The 21,228-nt window shown below is 38.8% G+C and overlaps 1 protein-coding gene across 4 annotated transcripts in view; it reads left to right on the top strand.

The window, feature by feature from the left end:
• Positions 1 to 21,228, top strand: part of eef2k (eukaryotic elongation factor 2 kinase) — a 51,550-nt gene that overhangs the window by 28,848 nt on the left and 1,474 nt on the right. Inside the window, exons 9-19 of one of the 4 annotated variants that reach the window (XM_062057176.1) lie at positions 50 to 182; positions 1,239 to 1,366; positions 5,232 to 5,430; positions 5,514 to 5,572; positions 5,654 to 5,731; positions 11,054 to 11,110; positions 12,782 to 12,913; positions 17,098 to 17,286; positions 17,359 to 17,478; positions 20,136 to 20,317; positions 20,387 to 21,228. The exon at positions 20,387 to 21,228 is cut by the window's right edge and continues 1,474 nt beyond it. In XM_062057176.1, the coding sequence (XP_061913160.1) occupies positions 50 to 182; positions 1,239 to 1,366; positions 5,232 to 5,430; positions 5,514 to 5,572; positions 5,654 to 5,731; positions 11,054 to 11,110; positions 12,782 to 12,913; positions 17,098 to 17,286; positions 17,359 to 17,478; positions 20,136 to 20,317; positions 20,387 to 20,522 (1,413 nt within the window). In that variant the 3' untranslated portion in view covers positions 20,523 to 21,228. Of the gene's footprint in view, positions 1 to 49; positions 183 to 1,238; positions 1,367 to 5,231; positions 5,431 to 5,513; positions 5,573 to 5,653; positions 5,732 to 11,053; positions 11,111 to 12,781; positions 12,914 to 17,097; positions 17,287 to 17,358; positions 17,484 to 20,135; positions 20,318 to 20,386 lie in introns of all 4 variants that reach the window. The other 3 variants (XM_062057177.1, XM_062057178.1, XM_062057179.1) reach the window with 3 other exon arrangements.

Here is a 21,228-nt window from a genome sequence, read left to right as displayed (position 1 = left end):
ACATGGTAAATCATCATTAATCCTAATCTGTTGTCTGTGTGTCCATCAGGCCTTCAGTCACTTCACCTTTGAGCGCTCGGGTCACCAGCTGATCGTGGTGGACATCCAGGGCGTAGGCGACCTTTACACCGACCCGCAGATCCACACAGAAAAGGGGACAGACTTTGGCGATGGAAATCTGGGTACGTCATGACTTTTTATAAAATTTTACTTTTTTTAGACATGTATCCCGTGCGCACAAGATACATCTCTAAAAAAAAATAGAAATTAGGGATGTCCGATAATGGCTTTTTACCGATATCCGATATTCCGATATTGTCCAACTCTTTAATTACCGATACCGATATAAACCGATACCGATATCAACCTATATATGCAGTCGTGGAATTAACACATTATTATGCCTAATTTGGACAACCAGGTATGGTGAAGATAAGGTACTTTTTAAAAAAATTTGTAAAATAAGATAAATAAATTAAAAACATTTTCTATAATAAAAAAGAAAGTACAACAATATAAAAACAGTTACATAGAAACTAGTAATGAATGAAAATGAGTAAAATTAACTGTTAAAGGTTAGTACTATTAGTGGACCAGCAGCACGCACAATCATGTGTCCTTACGGACTGTATCCCTTGCAGACTGTATTGATATATATTGATATATAATGTAGGAACCAGAATATTAATAACAGAAAGAAACAACCCTTTTGTGTGAATGAGTGTAAATGGGGGAGGGAGGTTTTTTGGGTTGGTGCACTAATTGTAAGTGTATCTTGTGTTTTTTATGTTGATTTAATTTAAAAAAAAAAAAAAAACGATACCGATAATAAAAAACACGATACCGATAATTTCCGATATTACATTTTAACGCATATATCGGCCGATATTATCGGACATCTCTAATAAAAATGTATAATTTATTTATTTTATTTTATTTTTCTATGTATCTCGTGCGCACTAGAAACTATCTCGTGCGCACGAGATACTGTACATGTCTTAAAAAAATACATTTATAGTTTTTTTTAATTTTTTTTTATTTTTTAGACATGTATCTCAAGTCTAAAAAAAAATAAAAATTTTTTTTTATAACTTTATAAAAAGTTTCTCGTGCACCCAAGATACATGTCTAAAAAAAAAAAAAAATAATAATAATAATTATAAAAAATAAAATTTCCCCCATGTCCCTTTAGGGGCTCCGTAAAAGACCCTTTAATGCACGTTTTTGTTTTTTTTTAGGCGTGCGAGGCATGGCGCTGTTCTTCCACTCCCACCTATGCAACAAGATCTGCAAGAGCATGGGCCTGACGCCCTTTGACCTCTCCCCACCCGAAAAGCAGCAGCTGGACTGCACCAACAAACTGCTGGTAATCAGCGCTCTCCGGGACCACTTTTCAATCTAATGTAGGTCAACATGTGCTGTGAATCTCTGGGCACCACACGATTCGATTCGATTCAATTCGATTCTTGGGGGTAACGATTCGGTTCGGAATCTATTCTGGATTCAAAAGCAATACTTTTTTTGATAACATTTCGTGCCAGTTCTATGATTAACTACACATTCCTCCATAAAATAGATGAACAGCTCTGATAAACTTTTATATTACTTTAAAAAAAAAAGCTGGTTTTGTTTGATAAAATTCTACTGAAACATTTAATGAAGTGGCTTGACAGGACAGATTTGAAAACAATTTTTTTTTTATTATGCGTGGGTTCCCTCCGGGTACTCTGGCTTCGTCCCACCTCCAAAGACATGCACCTGGGGATAGGTTGATTGGCAACACTAAATTGACCCTAGTGTGTGAATGTTGTCTGTCTATCTGTGTTGGCCCTACGATGAGGTGGCGACTTGTCCAGGGTGTACCCCGCCTTCCGCCCGAATGCAGCTGAGATAGGCTCCAGTACCCCCCGCGACCCTGACGGGGACAATCGGTAGAAAATGGATAGATGGATTTTTTAATCTTTTTTTTATTGGTTTTTGGTTTCTTTAAATCAGGGGTCACCAACGCGGTGCCCGCGGGCAACAGGTAGCCCGTAAGGACCAGATGAGTAGCCCGCTGGCCTGTTCTAAAAATAGCTCAAATAGCAGCCTCTATTTTTTAAATTTTATTTATTTACTAGCAAGCTGGTCTCGCTTTGCCCGACATTTTTAATTCTAAGAGAGACAAAACTCAAATAGAATTTGAAAATCCAAGAAAATATTTTAACGACTTGGTCTTCACTTGTTTAAATAAATTCATTATTTTTTTTACTTTGCTTCTTATAACTTTCAGAAAGACAATTTTAGAGAAAAAATACAACCTTAAAAATGGTTTTGGATTTTTAAACACATATACCTTTTTACCTTTTAAATTCCTTCCTCTTCTTTCCTGACAATGTAAATCAATGTTCAAGTATTTTTTTTTTTTTTTATTGTAAAGAATAATAAATACATTTTAATTTAATTCTTCATTTTAGCTTCTGTTTTTTCGACGAAGAATATTTGTGAAATATTTCTTCAAACTTATTATTATTAAAATTCAAAAGAATTATTCTGGCAAATCTAGAAAATCTGTAGAATCAAATTTAAATCTTATTTCAAAGTCTTTTGAATTTCTTTTAAAAAAAATGTTTCTGGAAAATCTAGAAGAAATAATGATTTGTCTAGCTTGGTCCAATTTGTTATATATTCTAACAAAGTGTAGATTGGATTTTAACCTATTTAAAACATGTCATCAAAATTCTAAAATTAATCTTAATCAGGAAAAATTACTAATGATGTTCCATAAATAATTTTTTAAATTTTTTCAAAAAGATTCGAATTAGCTAGTTTTTATCTTCTTTTTTTCGGTTGAATTTTGAATTTTAAAGAGTCGAAATTGAAGATAAACTATGTTTCAAAATTTAATTGTCATTTTTTTCGTGTTTTCTCCTCTTTTAAGCCGTTCAATTAAGTGTAAATAGCGCCCCCTGCAACCCCGAAGGGAATAAGCGGTAGAAAATGGATGGATGGATGGATCATTAATTATTAATAATAACATAGAGTTAAAGGTAAATTGAGCAAATTGGCTATTTCTGGCAATTTATTTAAGTGTGTATCAAACTGGTAGCCCTTCGCATTAATCAGTACCCAAGAAGTAGCTCTTGGTTTCAAAAAGGTTGGTGACCCCTGCTTTAAATCAATCAAGGTTCGTTACACGTAGGAATCGAGATTCATTCGAAAATCTTTTTTTTTTTTTTGCACCCCTACTAAACAGGGTAGAAAGTTAACTACGTACACAATAGATCAGGTGTGTCAAAGTCAAGGCCCGCGAATGAATGATCTATGGCCCCCTTTAAACATGATGATTAGTATTAGAAGCGGCCCGCAGGCCACAGCCGCCTGCAGCTGTTTTGCACGCACCAATACTCCATCAGTGTTGGCGCTGGGAATTTTCAAAATGGGGTCCCAGGGACCCCATCAAGTCATACAAATGGGGTCCGACAGTAAATTTTTGGGGTCCCACTTTTTTGTAAGTGTTTTGAAACCAAATGATAAATGTATGCATCATCCTGGTATATCTCACATTCTATATTGTGTTTTGGAAAAAGGTTGTCATAAAACACATTTTTATGCATATGTAAATGTGCTCAGTTATAAACATTCATTCACTTTCTTCTTTCCTTCATTGATCTAAACTTTACCGCTGCCGGTATTTTTTTTCTATATTTTTATTGTAATATTTTCAGAATGTGTTTGTTCTATTTTTGGCCAAAGTAAGACAAAGAAAACAATCTGAAGTTGTCTTTATTTTTTTACTTTTAATGCCATGATTTTAATAGTCCGGTCCGCGTGTGCACAGATTTTTCCTCCATGCGGCCCCTGAGCTAAAATGAGTTTGACACCCCTGCAATAGACGCTATATAAATCTAATTCACTTCACTTCAATACAAGTGCATCTCAACAAATGACTATCTCTTAGAAAAAAAGTTTGCTCCGATTAATTTTTTGCACACTCTTGGCATTCTCTCGATGAGCTTCAAGAGGTAGCCATTGGTTCTTTGTTTTATTTTTGCAAAAATATATATACACTACCGTTCAAAAGTTTGGGGTCACATTGAAATGTCCTTATTTTTGAAGGAAAAGCACTGTACTTTTCAATGTAGATAACTTTAAACTAGTCTTAACTTAAAGAAATACACTCTATACATTGCTAATGTGGTAAATGACTATTCTAGCTGCAAATGTCTGTTTTTTGGTGCAATATCTACATAGGTGTTTAGAGGCCCATTTCCAGCAACTATCACTCCAGTGTTCTAATGGTACAATGTGTTTGCACATTGGCTCAGAAGGCTAATTGATGATTAGAAAACCCTTGTGCAATCATGTTCACACATCTGAAAACAGTTTAGCTCGTTACAGAAGCTACAAAACTGACCTTCCTTTGAGCAGATTGAGTTTCTGGAGCATCACATTTGTGGGGTCAATTAAACGCTCAAAATGGCCAGAAAAAGAGAACTTTCATCTGAAACTCAACAGTCTATTCTTGTTCTTAGAAATGAAGGCTAGTCCACAAAATTGTTTGGGTGACCCCAAACTTTTGAACGGTAGTGTATATATATATTTTTATATTGCTGTTTTTATCCTTGGTATGAACATTATTATGTGAACTCGAAGTTATTGTTTTTCTTTTTTTTTTGTTCTTTTTTGTTGCTATTTTTTTATTACAACATTGTATTATTTGACCATGTTGTACTGCATTGTAATCTTTTGTTTTGTGATTGTGTGATGTTTTTTGCCTGGACCCCAGGAAGAATAGTCTCCACTGCGGTGTAGACTAATGGGGATCCTTAATAAACTAAACTAAACTAGTCACCTGAAAGGGTTTTGACTTCACAGGTGTGCTTGAAGCTCATCGAGAGAATGCCAAGAGTGTGCAAAGCAGTAATCAGAGCAAAGGGTGGCTATTTTGAAGAAACTAGAATATAAAACATGTTTTCAGTTATATCACCTTTTTTTGTTAAGTACATAACTCCACATGTGTTCATTCATAGTTTTGATGCCTTCAGTGACAATCTACAATGTAGTCATGAAAATAAAGAAAAGGTGTATCCAAACTTTTGGCCTGTACTGTATATATATATATATATATATATATATTTTTTTTTTAAAAATATGCAGCTAGCTGTCCCCAGGGCCAAACTTTGGCTATCATTGACCAAGCAGCTCCATATTCTGCCTCCCGCCTCTTCATATGTCTCGTTCTCCCCTAGAAATCGGCTAAAACTGTGCTGAGGGGCTGCGAGGAACAGTGCGGCTCCCCCCGCGTCCGCACCATGTCCGGGAGCCGGGTGCCGCCGCTGTTAACCCGCCTGTCCGAGACGTCGTCCGCGGACGAGAGCATGAGCGACGCCGACTCCGTCCCCTGCTCGCCCCTGGTGGCGCACGGATACATGGGACGCTCCCCCGCTGGTACGTGTCAGACAAGTTGGGATACTTCCATACGTCCCAGCCACCATGAACGCAGCACATAATGTGTCTCTGCTTTTTCACAGGTTTATCTTTCACTGGCATGTTCGAGCAGGAAAGAATTGACAACACAGGCGAGCACAGGGTGACCAATAATAATATTTTTTATTAGGTGCAGTCTAATGGGAGGACATTTTGTGAATGTTGGGGTGTTTAACGTGCGCAGGACTCAGACAGCGGCGGGGACAGTGGCTACCCAAGCGAGAAGAGGAGTGAGGGCGACCCCAACGACCACGTGGACGGGGTAAATACATCACACACTGCATTATTACACGGTCAAGACATGACCTGTGTGTGTACTTGTACTTTTACATTGTTACAAATTCCATCCATTGTATCGAAACAATTGTCTGACTAGTAGAAAATTGAAAAGTTTATGAATCCTTTTGAGCTTTGTATGTGTACTGTAGTCAAATGTAGCATGTGAAGCAGGGGTGTCCAGTCAAACATACAAATAACAAATAAGAATCATCTTTTTATATGATGTACTTAGTCCATAGGTAACAAACGTGTACTTCATGTTTAGTGACATGCTAATTCTTATTTTTACACTTTTTTTCCCCCCAAATTCCATTGTATGTTATACTCTTCTGACACCACCAGATGGCAGTATAAGTGTCCACATAAGTGGCCATAAGACCCCAATTCAGTAGTGTACACAATTTTGGAAATAAGAGCTAAAAGGTGCTGTCCACGCATGTGGCCACTAAGCCTTTAGAAGTTAAAGGGGAACTGCACTTTTTGGAGGGATTTTGCCTATCTTGCTTATTTCAGCAAGACAATGCCAAGCCACGTGTTACATCAACGTGGCTTCATAGTAAAAAAAAATGCGGGTACTAGACTGGCCTGCCTGTAGTCCAGGGGCCGTACTTATCAAGCTTCTTAGAGTGCCATTTTACACTTAAGTCCTGAAAATTTGCGAAATTTAGTCCTACTCTCAAACTTAAGAATAAAAGCTTTTTATCAACGTTCTTAAGTGTAAGAATCACTCCTACTCTCCACGATATTTAAGAGACCTTCAGAGGTGTCTTAAAGGCCTACTGAAATGAATTTTTTATAGCAGATCTATTCTATGTGTCATACTTGATCATTTCGCGATATTGCCATATTTTTGCTGAAAGGATTTAGTATAGAACAACGACGATAAAGATTGCAACTTTTGGTATCTGATAAAAAAAAAGGCTTGCCCCTACCGGAAGTAGCGTGACGTAGTCAGTTGAACATATACGCAAAGTTCCCTATTGTTTACAATGATGGCCGCATGAAGTGAGAGAGATTCGGACCGAGAAAGCGACGATTTCCCCATTAATTTGAGCGAGGATGAAAGATTTGTGGATGAGTAAAGTGCAAGTGAAGGACTAGTGGGGAGTTGAAGCTATTCAGATAGGGAAGATGCTGTGAGAGCCGGGGGTGACCTGATATTCAGCTGGGAATGACTACAACAGTAAATAAACACAAGACATATATATACTCTATTAGCCACAACACAACCAGGCTTATATTTAATATGCCACAAATTAATCCTGCATAAAAACACCTGCGTGTTTGTTATGCTAACTCCTAGCTCCTCTGCTAGCTCCTAGCTCCATAGAACACGCCAATACAATTCAAACACCTGATCAACACACACAATCACTCAGCCCAAAAGACCGTTCACCTAACCCAAGGTTCATAAAGCTTATATATTTTTAAAAAGTTACGTACGTGACGCGCACATACGGTCAAGCTATCAAATGTTTAGCAGCCAAGGCTGCATACTCACGGTACCTGATATTCAGCTGGGAATGACTACAACAGTAAATAAACACAAGACATATATATACTCTTATTAGCCACAACACAACCAGGCTTATATTTAATATGCCACAAATTAATCCTGCATAAAAATACCTGCGTGTTTGTTATGCTAGCTCCTAGCTCCTATGCTAGCTCCTAGCTCCATAGAACACGCCAATACAATTCAAACACCTGATCAACACACACAATCACTCAGCCCAAAAGACCGTTCACCTAACCCAAGGTTCATAAAGCTTATATATTTTAAAAAAGTTACGTACATACGCAAAAAAAAGTTGCGCACATACGGTCAAGCGATCAAATGTTTAGAAGCCAAAGCTGCATACTCACAGTAGCACGTCTGCGTCTTTGTCATCCAAATCAAAGTAATCCTGGTAAGAGTCTGTGTTGTCCCAGTTCTCTACAGGCGTCTGTGTATCGAAGTCAAAAGTCCTCCTGGTTAGAGTCTCTGTTATCCGAGTTCTTCCATCTTGACTGCATCTTTCGGGAATGTAAACAAAGAAGCGCCGGCTGTGTACTGTTGTGGCTGTGTACTGTTGTGGCTGACTACGTTCGAAAAATACGTCCATTTCGCACCGACAACTTTCTTCTTTGCTTGCTCAGCTTCCTTCTCCATAATGCAATGAACATGATTGAAACAGATTCACGAACACAGATGTCCAGAATACTGTGGAATTATGAAATGAAAACAGAGCTTTTTCGTATTGGCTTCAATGTGGAAGGCATACCCGTGTTCGCCGGGCTACGTCACGCGCATACGTCATCCTCAGAGGCGTTTCGAACCGGAAGTTTAGCGGCAAATTTAAAATGTCACTTTATAAGTTAACCCGGCCGTATTGGCATGTGTTATAATGTTAAGATTTCATCATTGATATATAAACTATCAGACTGCATGGTCGGTAGTAGTGGCTTTCAGTAGGCCTTTAAGTGGTTAGGAGTTGCCAGCAGGGGATGGCACTGAGGCGAGAGACGTGCGCAAACGTTCATCTTTGTTTGATGACGAGCAGCTGATCAAACGGTATCGTTTAGACAGAGCAGGTATTATTTTTGTCACAGATTTAATAATTTTCGATTCCTTGTTGATTTCTGCATGTGGCTGCAGTGGACTAGTATATATAGAGCCACGCACACCAGTTTCAAATTAGTTGCCTAATTAATGAATTGGAAAGAAAATGTTATGAGAGTAGCGTATGTGCGTGGCACACACATACGCTAGGTTACAGCATGTGAGGTGAGTGACGTCAGTGAGTGTGTGGGCGAGAGAAGAGAGGGAGCGGTATTGTGAGTGCGAGCGGGGACTAGTTTGTTTTGTGTTGGATTGGCTGTGTGCAAGCAATCAATAAAGCAAGATTTGCAACTAATCGCCGGACTCATCATTCACTCTAAAGTCGTCCGCTGTGGAGACCCACTGTCGGGTAAAGTGAAGGGTGTTGCCCCGAGCATACATCCTGGAGAAGTGTCTCCCCTGCCTCTTTGTTACGGTCTGGGAGCAGCAAGCAGGAAAGGTGCAACAAAAAGGAAACATTTATTTTTGATTCATTGCCAATATTGTTTGTTTGTTTTGTATTATTTTGTAGTTTATTGTCAAAATATACACTCCCATTGTCCACTTAAATATTTCTAAGATATTTCTTTATTCTTAGACAAGGGACTCCCTTCCGTGATTGGTCATTTCTATGGACACAGAAATGACGTCACCTAAAATTCCGTTTACGGCACATAGTAATGTCGTAATTCAGCTCTGAGTGTGACACTTAAGATTCAGTCCTACGCTTCGCTGAAAGTGTGAGTAAGACGCTTGATAACTAACTTTTAAGTGCAGCTTTCAGCGAAGAATTTATTTACTCTTAAGTCAACTCTTAGCAGACTTCTTAGGAGTAATTCTAAGAAGCTTGATAAGTACGGCCCCAGACCTGTCTCCCATTGAAAATGTGTGGCGCATTATGAAGCCTAAAATACCACAACGGAGACCCCGGACTGTTGAACAACTTAAGCCAGGGGTGGGCAATTAATTTTTACCGGGGGCCGCATGAGCAACCCGAGCACTGCTGGAGGGCCACATCGACAATATTTCAATAAAATTTTGCTCAATATTATTTTTGATATATACCGTAAGATACATAATAATTATAATAATAATTAGTAATAATAGTAATACTTCAACATAGTGTGTGTAACAGCATTCCATGACTAATATAAATAAATTAACATTAATAATAAATGACAGTAAAATAAGCACACGTATGACTGAGGAGTCATAGTGTAACTTTGTGTGGTGTTTGAGTTGTCCGACTTTTTGTTGGCCATAAACGCACCAGTGGTTTAGTGCTATGCGTGTTGGTGACAGATGACAAGTTGGTTTTGGCCTGGTTTGTACGGCAGAAAATGACTAGTTTTTCGAGATAGAAGTGTTTTACTTATGTTTTTGGTGTGGTTATGTCCGAATATAAACAGTTTTGCTCAATAAAGTGATCGATATAATTCCTGGCCTCGAAGCATCTGGATAGACGTTACAATAATTGAACGGTGTTCAATTGAACGGTGTTGACGAACACCGTTAGGGCCGCTTGTTGTCACTGTCACTCAAAGTTGCATTGCAAAATTACATAGAATAAATATGTTTATTTTGTTTAGAATTCAGATGGGATTTGATTTGGTGCGCGGCATATACTTGCTGCGCGCAGCAGACGCTTGAGCAGTGCGCAATTGCGCAGGCACGCACCTTAGAGGGAACGTTGCTTTACAGTCCATGTCTTGTTGAAAACACGCCATTCTTCATCAACTTTTCTCTTTTTAGCGTCTCGGGTGTAAACCGTGCATCACTTGTCGCTGCATGTGCACCTTCACTCGCAGGTTACACACGGACATACGCCCATAAATAATACTTTTCAAAATAAAAGCAGCACAGTTGTATTGCGCGCACGACATAGATGTTTTTTCAACTTTATTTTGTAATTAATGATTGCAGCTGTTCACATTCACTCACAATCACGCACACGCATACGTCCACACGGAAGTAATACAAATAACGATTTTCAAAACAAAAGCAGCACTGTTGTATTGCACACTCGACATAGATACTTTTAAAAATGTATTTTGTAATTTATAATTGGCCTCACGCGGGCCGGACAGGAACGCACAAAGGGCCGGATGCGGCCCGCGGGCCGCAGAATGCCCAGGTCTGACTTAAGCTGTACATCAAGCAAGAATGGGAAAGAATTCCACCTGAGAAGCTTCAAAAATGTGTCTCCTCAGTTCCCAAACGTTTAAATGATAAATGGGTTATACTTGTATAGCGCTTTTCTGAGTGTTGTTAAAAGGAAAGGCCATGTAACACAGTGGTGAACATGCCCTTTCCCAACTACTTTGGCACGTGTTGCAGCCATGAAATTCTAAGTTAATTATTATTTGCAAAAAAAAAATAAAGTTTATGAGTTTGAACATCAAATATGTTGTCTTTGTAGTGCATTCAACTGAATATGGGTTGAAAAGGATTTGCAAATCATTGTATTCCGTTTATATTTACATCCAACACAATTTCCCAACTCATATGGAAACGGGGTTTGTAGATAAATGAAACTGCGGGACACAAATGCCCCCTGGGGCCGCATGTTGGACACCCCTAAAGAGTCATTGTTAGCATTACTTGTTTCTATCTTCTCTTGCTGCTGTTTTTGTATTTCACCTTCATTTGTCCACCTGCATTGAACCTTGCAGTGTTCTTTTTGTTTGTTTCTTTGACGCATGTGTTTATCGCCACACGCTGTAGGCCCGCCAACGCTACCAAAGACATTATTCCGAGTCGGACGAGGACAGTTTTAAACGGGTAAAGGAACATTAGAGACGCCGGTGTGCAAAAAGAAATCATTTAACGTCACTGAAATTGATCATCCTCTCCTGCTGTTGTTTGTGTTCCCTCTCGAGAGGAAGGTGGTTGCTTTGCAGGAACCAATCAATGCATGTCTTATTACTCCTGATGGTATTGGGTCACAGTTACTTTACATTATTAGTGAAAAGGCAAGTTCCATTTGTAGTTTATACCCAGCATGCAGGGACGGCCCTAGGCTTTTTGTGGCCCCACTTCAGTCTTGACTATACACACTTGCTCTTAGGATCCAAAAGGGACCCGCTCATAAAAGTGTCTTGGGCGGTATAGCTCAGTTGGTAGAGTTTGTGGCTTGTAAAGGTGACTATATGGGTGTTATTTCATGTCTAGAGGGCTTTGAAAAACTGTATTCAGGAGAGTCGTAAACAGTTTTGTAGGCTCCAGCTGTAAAAATATTCAATTTATAATGAATAATTCCTACTTTGCTTAAATTAATTCACAACGCCAATTAAAAGCGATAAGGTTTTACTGTATTATTCTTGACGAACAGAAGTAGATTTGGCTATGGGAGCCTGAGGGTGTGTGCATAAAAGGCGCATCCAACAAAAATGCAAGTGCAAGTATGTTTTTATTTCCATATTAAGAAATAATGTATTACTATTTTACAAGTTATGTAAAGATTTGTATTTACTATAGTCATGTATGAACAATAAAAAAAGACTACATTGACAACTACAATGCCAATTCCAATATAGGGTCAGTGTTTCCCAGACATTCATTTATTTGTGGCGGCCCGCCACAAAAGAATTACGTCCGCCACAAATTAAAAAAATATATATATACAGATTTGAACAATAAGTTATTTACTGAAATATATTTATTAATTGTGGTTCTTACAAAAAATATATCTTATAAAATATAAAAGCTAAAATGTCTCTTAAAGCTCTGCCCCTTTAATTAATGCATACTAAATAAATCAACTTTAGCCTACTACTACAACCATATTATTTACCAGCAACATAAAGTGAAACAGAGGCAGAGGTGTCCTGCCACAGTCAGTAACAAATAAACAGAAAACAGTAGTGGTCAAATACAAATAAGGCAACAAGAGAAGTATCCTACACTTCTCTTTTGTAAAGTAAATCTGAACAGCCTATATGGGCATCTACATCAACTTTATGATTTGCCTGAGAAGCTGGACAGGACAAAAAAAAAAATTATTTTTATTTTTTATTTTTATTTTTTTATTTTTTATTTGTGGCGTACGTAATTCTTTCGTGGCGGGCCGCCACAAATAAATGAATGTGTGGGAAACACTGGGAGGGGAAAGGAGAGCGTCCGCCCTCGATGAGTGCCAGTGAGTGTGGCCCCACTAGTGGTGGTGACCCTAAAAAACTGCATAGAGTTTATGCCAGGAGCCGGCCCTGTCAGCATGGGTTCTTAATATTTGGTTCTAAGCAACACAACCATCTACCTTTTTGTGTTTCCAACTGTGTGTGTATGTGTGTGTGTGTGCTCCTCTTCCCGCCTATTGTGTGGTTTCTCCATCCAAACCATCCGAGGTCTACTCCTCCTCCTCCTCCTCTCGGAAGTGGAGTAGTACATCCCTGCGTGTAATCTGTGTTTGATCCAAGGAATAGTTAATGAACACTACTGTGTGTTTCCTCCCAGCTGACGGAGGAGAAGTGGAGCTTCTTCCACTCGTCTCGCGCCCACGTGCACAGATCCTCCTGCGTGGCCACCGAGGTGGAGCGACTCAGCTCCCTGCTGCAGAAGCGCATCGGCCAGTCCATCCTGGGAAAGGTGAGACCACGGGTACTGTACAGAGCCCAGGTGCATAGGCGCGTTGCTGGAATTAAATATTACATCATGTGTCCTTATGGGACTTGTACCTTTGACCTAGTTGTAGTGTCCTCTGGTGGTGAAAGCAAATAGTACACTCTGTGCCCTAAGATACCCCCGCCGTTGACCTACCTAACTAACAAGTGCCGCGACCGCCCTCGTCATTTGCCGTAATGCCCTAAAAATTGACCAACATCGGCGACAAGAACATGCTTAATTGTTAATGGACTAGGGATGTAACAATAAACGGTATAATGACAATTCGCGATAAAATTCCAGACTGTTAGTAATTTTTTAATTACCGAAAAACCGTGATTTATTAATGCATTTTTTTAAACACGAAGTCAGGCTCATGCGCACCGGCGTCGTTTGGCTTGATAATCATGGCGGACCGACGACACGGACTTTGCTCCAGAGATTTCCCCTCGGAGTAAACCGAGCCAAGCGCTCGGTTTAACGTCATTTTCCCTCGCTTCCCGCCGTGCGTTTAAGAGCGCACTACTGTGTTTGGATGGAGACAGGTGTGGACAATATTGGAGACACTTGTCCCCACACTAAAAGTATACATGGAAGGAGAAAATTATTTGATGTTGCTTTTATTTTCTCGATACAGCGTCCATCAGCTGCTGTGACTTGAGAGTTAATGAGGTGAGGAAACATTCAGCAGGCGATGTGTGGTGAACGTTGTCACAACTTGTTTATAAAGTCTTTAGTTTGTTTACTGGGATGTTCAGTCCATCTTTATTTAACTGCAAACTGTATCGGTGTTCAAATAACATCAATACTAGCTCAAATGTTTTGTCATCTCATCGAACCGAACGAAGGCTGTGAAGATTGTGTATTCGATTATAGAGAGGTGCCACTCCTCTTTATTTTTGTTGGCCAAACTGTTGTACTGAACCACTAGGAGGCGTTGGAGAAGGACAAAGCTTGTTTATTAGACTTCATCTTCATTAGTGTTTTATTTTGGTATCAAAAAGTAAACACCAGGTTTTGTTTACATTACTTGTGTTTTTTTCATGTGTCCCTTCGGAGTAAACTGAGCCAAGAGCTTGGTTAAACCTCATTTTCCCTCGCTTCCCACCGTGCGTTTAAGAGCGCACTACTGTGTTTGGATGGAGACAGGTGTGGACAATATTGGAGACACTTGTCCCCACACTAAAAGTATACATGGAAGGAGAAAACTATTTGATGTTGCTTTTATTTTCTCGATACAGCGTCCATCAGCTGCTGTGACTTGAGAGTTAATGAGGTGAGGAAACATTCAGCAGGCGATGTGTGGTGAACGTTGTCACAACTTGTTTATAAAGTCTTTAGTTTGTTTACTGGAATGATCACTCCTCCTTTATTCAACTGCAAACTGGATCGGTGCTCAAATAACATCAATACTAGCTCAAATGTTTTGTCGTCTCATCGAACTGAACGAAGGCTGTGAAGATTGTGTATTCGATTATAGAGAGGTGCCACTCCTCTTTATTTTTGCTGGCCAAACTGTTGTACTGAACCACTAGGAGGCGTTGGACAAGGACAAAGCTTGTTTATTAGACTTCATCTTCATTAGTGTTTTATTTTGATATCAAAAAGTAAACACCAGGTTTTGTTTACATTATTTGTGTTTTTTTCATGTCACAGTAATTTGTAATTGTAATTTGTTATTGTGTGTAGTTAATTCCTACATGTCTTATTTCTACTCAAACTCTTAATGGATCTGTCCCGATACGGCATCTACATGTACATATAAATGTACATAACTTAAATAAATAATAATAAAAAAAAAAAACTCCCTCTATGAAAATGTAAAAATAGAGATAAAGGCATCATGTAATGACAACAAGCTGACAAGTTGATATTATTAAAGAATATGAAAAACCAAATATTTGTCTTTAGATATGAGCCGAGGATGTCATTGTGGCTTGTGCAGCCCTTTGAGACACTCGTGATTTGGGGCTATATAAGTAAACATTGATTGATATGGATAACGTTTATGTATAGTCTTTTTATTAGACATTACAAATGACATGATGGTATTACGTTCACACCCCAACACTGCTTTACCGAACAATCAGTAATCATGATTTCAATATTGATAACAATAATCTTAATTATTACTTTGGCCATAATTGGCAGCCCTAGATCTTATACATGAACACTATTTCTTTGGAGCCCCTGCCTCGAAAGATAATAATGTTTGCCTTGGTGCCCTAAAATATGAGCCCTCCTTTAAGGCAGTGGTTCTCAAACTTTTTTTGTCATCCCCCACTTTGGACAAGGGGGAGTTTTCAAGCCCCACCTGCCCCAATCGCCCCAACAGAACGCTAATGCCAAGCTTAACATTTTCAAATTTATTGAACATCAAGTAACATCAAGTTTTATACATTCAAACTCAATAACACAAAATAACATCAAGTTCAATAATAAATAAAATAACTGTGCAGCTGTGGTATAACTTGCATCAAGTTCAATAAAAAATAAAATAACTTGCATCAAGTTCAATAATAGATAAAACAAAAGTGTTATAACTTGCATCAAGTTCAATAATAAATAAAATAAAAGTGTTATAACTTGCATCAAGTTCAATAATAAATCAAATAAAAGCGTTATAACTTGCATCAAGTTCAATAATAAATCAAATAACTTGCATCAAGTTCAATAATAAATCAAATAAAAGTGTTATAACTTGCATCAAGTTCAATAATAAATCAAATAACTTGCATCAAGTTCAATAATAAATCAAATAAAAGTGTTATAACTTGCATCAAGTTCAATAATAAATCAAATAACTTGCATCAAGTTCAATAATAAATCAAATAACTTGCATCAAGTTCAATAATAAATCAAATAAAAGTGTTATAACTTGATCAAGTTCAATAATAAATCAAATAACTTGCATCAAGTTCAATAATAAATCAAATAAAAGTGTTACAACTTGCATCAAGTTCAATAATAAATCAAATAACTTGCATCAAGTTCAATAATAAATCAAATAAAAGTGTTATAACTTGCATCAAGTTCAATAATAAATCAAATAAGTTGCATCAATTTCAATAATAAATCAAATAAAAGTGTTATAACTTGCATCAAGTTCAATAATAAATCAAATAAGTTGCATCAATTTCAATAATAAATAAAATAAAAGTGCCACTTTGCAATCTTTGCAAAAAAAAAAAAAAGGAGGAGCTATGCATTTGGCAAGACAGGGCAAGTGAACATGAGTTTTACAGTACTCCAGCATTAGTGGCTGCAATGAGCCTGTTTTGCACTGCACAGCTTTTCAAATCGGGGTTGCAGGCTTGACACTGCCACTCTTAGCCTGCTACCCATCCGCGCGAAAGTTTTTTCCGCTTAGCCCCGCCCCCATTAGTTACTGTTGCTATGTCTGTCAAACTTTTGCTCCTACCTAGAAATTTAAAGCCTACAGCAAAAATAAGTAATTTACATTTATTTATATAGCGGATTTCACAGACAGAATCACAAAGTGATTTACAGTGTGTATAGAAAATGAAAGCATAGTAAAAAAAAAAAAATCTAAGAATATAATTTAAAAAAAAAAAAAAATGTAAGTGACATTTCCTCCCGTTCCTCGCGCCCCACCTGTCATGTCTCTATTCCCCACCAGTGGGGCGCGCCCCACACTTTGAGAAACGCTGCTTTAAGGCAACACTTGCCTTGACCTTAAAAAGTTAAATCCTGCCTTCCGCCCGAATGCAGCTGAGGTAGGCTCCAGCACCCCCTGCAACCGCGACCGGGACAAGCGGTAGAAAATGGATGGATGGATGGCAAAGTCAGCAACCATACAGACGTCCCTTTTTATTCACCATGGTTGCATTTGTGGACGTGTTTCCTCCGTATTTGCGAGCCAAATAAGCAATGTGTGCGGCATTGGCGTACTCCTCGCGCATTTCTAAGTCCACAGCAAATCCCTCCTTCCTTCCAGGCTGGTATGTTGGCATTTTTGGATCCATGTTGAGTAATAAAATAGACAAAACACACGCTGAAGCATGAGTAATGGACTTAAATTTATAGTATATTCTGTGTTTAATTCAAAACAATATTTAAAGCTGTTTCTCCACCCAAAATAAACCCAACTGTGGACTTGAAATATATAACGCACCCACTAGTCAATTGGAACGTTTCCTCCTCCCCAGGTCCACCTGGCCATGGTGCGCTACCACGAGGCCGGGCGTTTCTGCGAGAAGGACGAGCAGTGGGATCAGGACTCGGCCATGTTACACCTGGAGCGAGCCGCCCTGTGCGGGGAGCTGGAGGCCATCGTGGTCTTGGGTCAATGCTGCCTGCAACTGCCGCACCACATCCTGCCAAACGTGGAGCTGGAGGTGCTCCCTCCGATTCTCTCACCGCATCCGAACGTTGAATTCGCCTAAACGTGACTCTTGCCTGACTTCCAGGACAACGCGGGAAACCGGATGAAAGGATTCAAGTATCTGCTGCAGGCCGCGGAAGCCGGCGACCGATCCTCAATGATCACAGTGGCCCGAGCTTTTGATACGGGGGTCAATCTGTCTGCAGACAGGTGAGAGAAATTCATTTGGGAGAAGGGTGCCCCCTGGAGGAAGCCAGTTGTTGTTGGAAGGGCTTCAGGTGGGTTGACATGCAGCCGTGCCTTGAAAGAACGGAAATGTCTCGAAATTTGACCTAACCTGACCTTAAATCTGAAATTTTGTAAAATCACAATGGAACTAGATTAGGCCATTCCTGGAGGAATTGCGTGTGAATGCTCCAATGCAGAATTTGAACTGAAATCCTGGAATTTTTTTTAGAATTGTTGAAGTAGAGCACACAATTCCCAAGCAGGGTGAATATTTTGGAAGTTGGAACAGTTTGAATCAGATGAAAAATGTGGAACTTTGAAGAATGTCCCATTGATTTCAATGGGAATTGCCAAAAAATGTGGGAATTTCGGGAAAAGCGGGAATTTTTTGGAAAATGGTAAAAACCTTGAATGGTCTGAATGAGTTGAAATTGTTGGTGTTGGAGTTTTTCAAATCGGTCAAGAAATGTTGAAGTAGTAACATGTTGAATTTGAGAAATGGTATTACGGAATTCCTGGAATTTCGGGAATTTTTCCTGTTCAAAAAACAACTTAGTTTTTTTTGTCCTGATTAAGAGGAATGTTTTGACGGTGGAACGGTTGAAAAATGTGGAAGGAGTAGTCGCCAGAAAAAAGGGTGGAAATAGGGCTTTGGAAAACCAGTATTTCTGGAAAATCCTGGAATTATTTTGAACTTGGAAAAAAGTTAGTTTAAATGTCCAGGACGGTTGAATGTGTTTTTGGGGGGAAATATTGAATTTTTTGTGTTTTTGCCATAAAAAACTGGGTTTGGAAACAAAATACAAAACATATATATATTTATAGATATAGATAGATAGATAGATAGATAGGTAGATATATGTAGATAGATAGATATGTATATATATACATATATATGTATATATATGTATATATATATATATATATATATATATATATATATATATATATATATACACATATATGTGTATATACATATATATATATATTTATATATGTGTGTATATACATATATGTATATATATATTTATATATATGTATATACATATATATATATGTGTATATACATATGTGTGTGTATAAATGTGTGTGCGTGTATACATATACAGTACATATAAACGTGTATATGTGTGTGTATAACTATATATATATATGTGTGTGTGTGTGTGTATATATCTATATGTGTATATATATATATGTGTGTGTATATATACATATATATATATGTGTATATACATATGTGTGTGTATAAATGTGTGTGCGTGTATACATATACAGTACATATAAACATGTATGTGTGTGTATATCTATATATATATGTGTATGAGTGTATATATGTGTGTGTGTATATCTATATGTGTATGTATATATATGTGTGTGTATATATATATATATATATATATATATATATATATATATATATATATATATATATATATATATATATATATATACATATGTGTGTGTATACGTATATATATGTTGTGTAGATATATATATATATGTGTGTGTGTGTATACTGTATATATGTGTATACTGTATATATATGTGTGTATATATATATATATATATATATATATATATATATATATATATATATATATATATATATATATAATAATAATAATACCTGGGATTTATATAGCGCTTTTCTAGATACCCAAAGTCGCTTTACACGTGTAGGGGGGGGGGGGGGGGGGGGGGGGATTAAAACAACTTTATTAGGAAAAGAAACTAAGAAAAGAAAAAAATATATAATAATAATAAACACCAAGGGCAGGGTCAGTTTGGAAAGGCTAATGTGAAGAGGTGAGTTTTTAGGGTGGTTTTGAAGGTAGGGAGGGAGGGGGCTTCTCTGATGTGCCTGGGGAGAGCGTTCCAGAGAGAGGGGGCAGCCACGGAGAAGGCCCTGTCGCCCCAGGTTCGGCGCCTGGTCTTGGGGACCTCCAGGAGGCCAGCATCACTAGACCTGAGGGAACGGGACGGAACGTGTGGCAGGAGGAGGTCAGAGAGGTAGGGTGGAGCCAGGTTATGGAGTGCCTTGTAGGTGGTGAGGAGTATTTTAAAGGGGATTCTGTATTTGACAGGCAGCCAGTGGAGGTCATGAAGGACAGGTGTGATGTGCTCTCTGGAGCGGGTTCCGGTGAGCAGGCGGGCAGCGGAGTTCTGGACATATTGCAGTTTATTGAGGGTTTTGGAAGTGATGCCATAGAGGATGCTGTTGCAATATTCTAGCCGGGATGATATATATATATATATATATATATATATATATATATATATATATATATGTATGCATGTATGTATATATATGTATATACATATACTGAATATATAGTTTATGACTTTAGTTACATACTTCCTCTTTGTTTGAGATTGTCATTACTGCCACAAGTGGTGGAAAAGTGTATTACAACTGAGTAATACCAAAGCTGATAAACAAATCTTTTTACGGCCCAACAATGGGTCCTAAGGTTAAGAAACATTGGTTTGATGTTTCATTAGAATTCACGTTAAGACATTTTTTTCCGCTTTATTTTGAAAAGTAGCAAAAAGTATGGAATTACATTATTGGTACCGGTACAACACTATTCTGTATATATGCTTCATATAATGCTGCTTCCCCTCCCCACACAGGAAGCAGGACTGGGAGGAGGCGATCCACTGGTACGACAGCGCATTGAACATGAGCGACCACGACGAGGGGGGCGAGTTCGACGGCATACAGGACGAGCCCCGTCACCTCCTGCTGGCCAGAGAGGCGGCCATGTTCCAGGAGGGAGGCTTCAACCTCACGGCCGACCCGCAGAAAGCAGGTGAAGCCGCGAGCGCCGTCAAGAGAGTTGACGCACTCTGACCTCTGTCGCCTTTCCCCCTCCCTGCAGGCGACTTGTTTACAGAAGCAGCAGAGGCCGCCACGGAGGCCATGAAGGGTCGCTTGGCCAACCAGTACTACATGAAAGCCGAGGAGGCGTGGGCCATGATGGAGGAGTGAATTTGCGTCCGGGTGCGCACTTTTAACACAAAGAGGAGTGACGTTTACATATTTTTATAACACATTTTTAGCTCGCGGTGCTTTGCATGTTTCAGTCCTCCATCTCCATCAAGTTCCCTGTGCAAGATTTTCTCTTCATGTACCCAATTTACCGTATTTTCCGGACCATAGGGCGCACCGGATTAAAAGGCGCACTGCCGGTGAGCGGGTCTAGTCAGGTCTTTTTTCATACAAAAGGCGCATTAAAGTTAAAAAGTTAAAGTTAAAGTGCCAATGATTGTTACACACACACTAAGTGTGGTGAAATTTGTCCTCTGCATTTGACCCATCCCCTTGTTCACCCCGTGGGAGGTGAGGGGAGCAGTGGGCAGCAGCGATGCCGCGCCCGGGAATCATTTTTGGTGATTTAACCCCCAATTCCAACCCTTGATGCTGAGTGCCAAGCAGGGAGGTAATGGGTCCCATTTTTATAGTCTTTGGTATGACTCGGGGTTTGAACTCACAACCTACCGATCTCAGGGCGGACACTCTAACCACTAAAGAAGTCATATTAGGATTTTTTTCTAAATGTAAAAGACTTCCTTGTGGTCTACATCAGTGTTTTTCAACCACTGTGCCGCGGCACACTAGTGAGATACAGTCTGGTGTGCCGTGGGAGATGATCTAATTTCACCTGCCGTATTTTTCGGAGTATAAATCGCTCCGGAGTATAAGTCGCACCGGCCGAAAATG

This window comes from Entelurus aequoreus, linkage group LG08 (genome assembly GCF_033978785.1).
Source record: "Entelurus aequoreus isolate RoL-2023_Sb linkage group LG08, RoL_Eaeq_v1.1, whole genome shotgun sequence".
Lineage (NCBI taxonomy): Eukaryota > Metazoa > Chordata > Actinopteri > Syngnathiformes > Syngnathidae > Entelurus > Entelurus aequoreus.
Note: the sequence above shows the minus strand (reverse complement) of the source record. Positions and strands in the feature narration are given on the sequence as shown.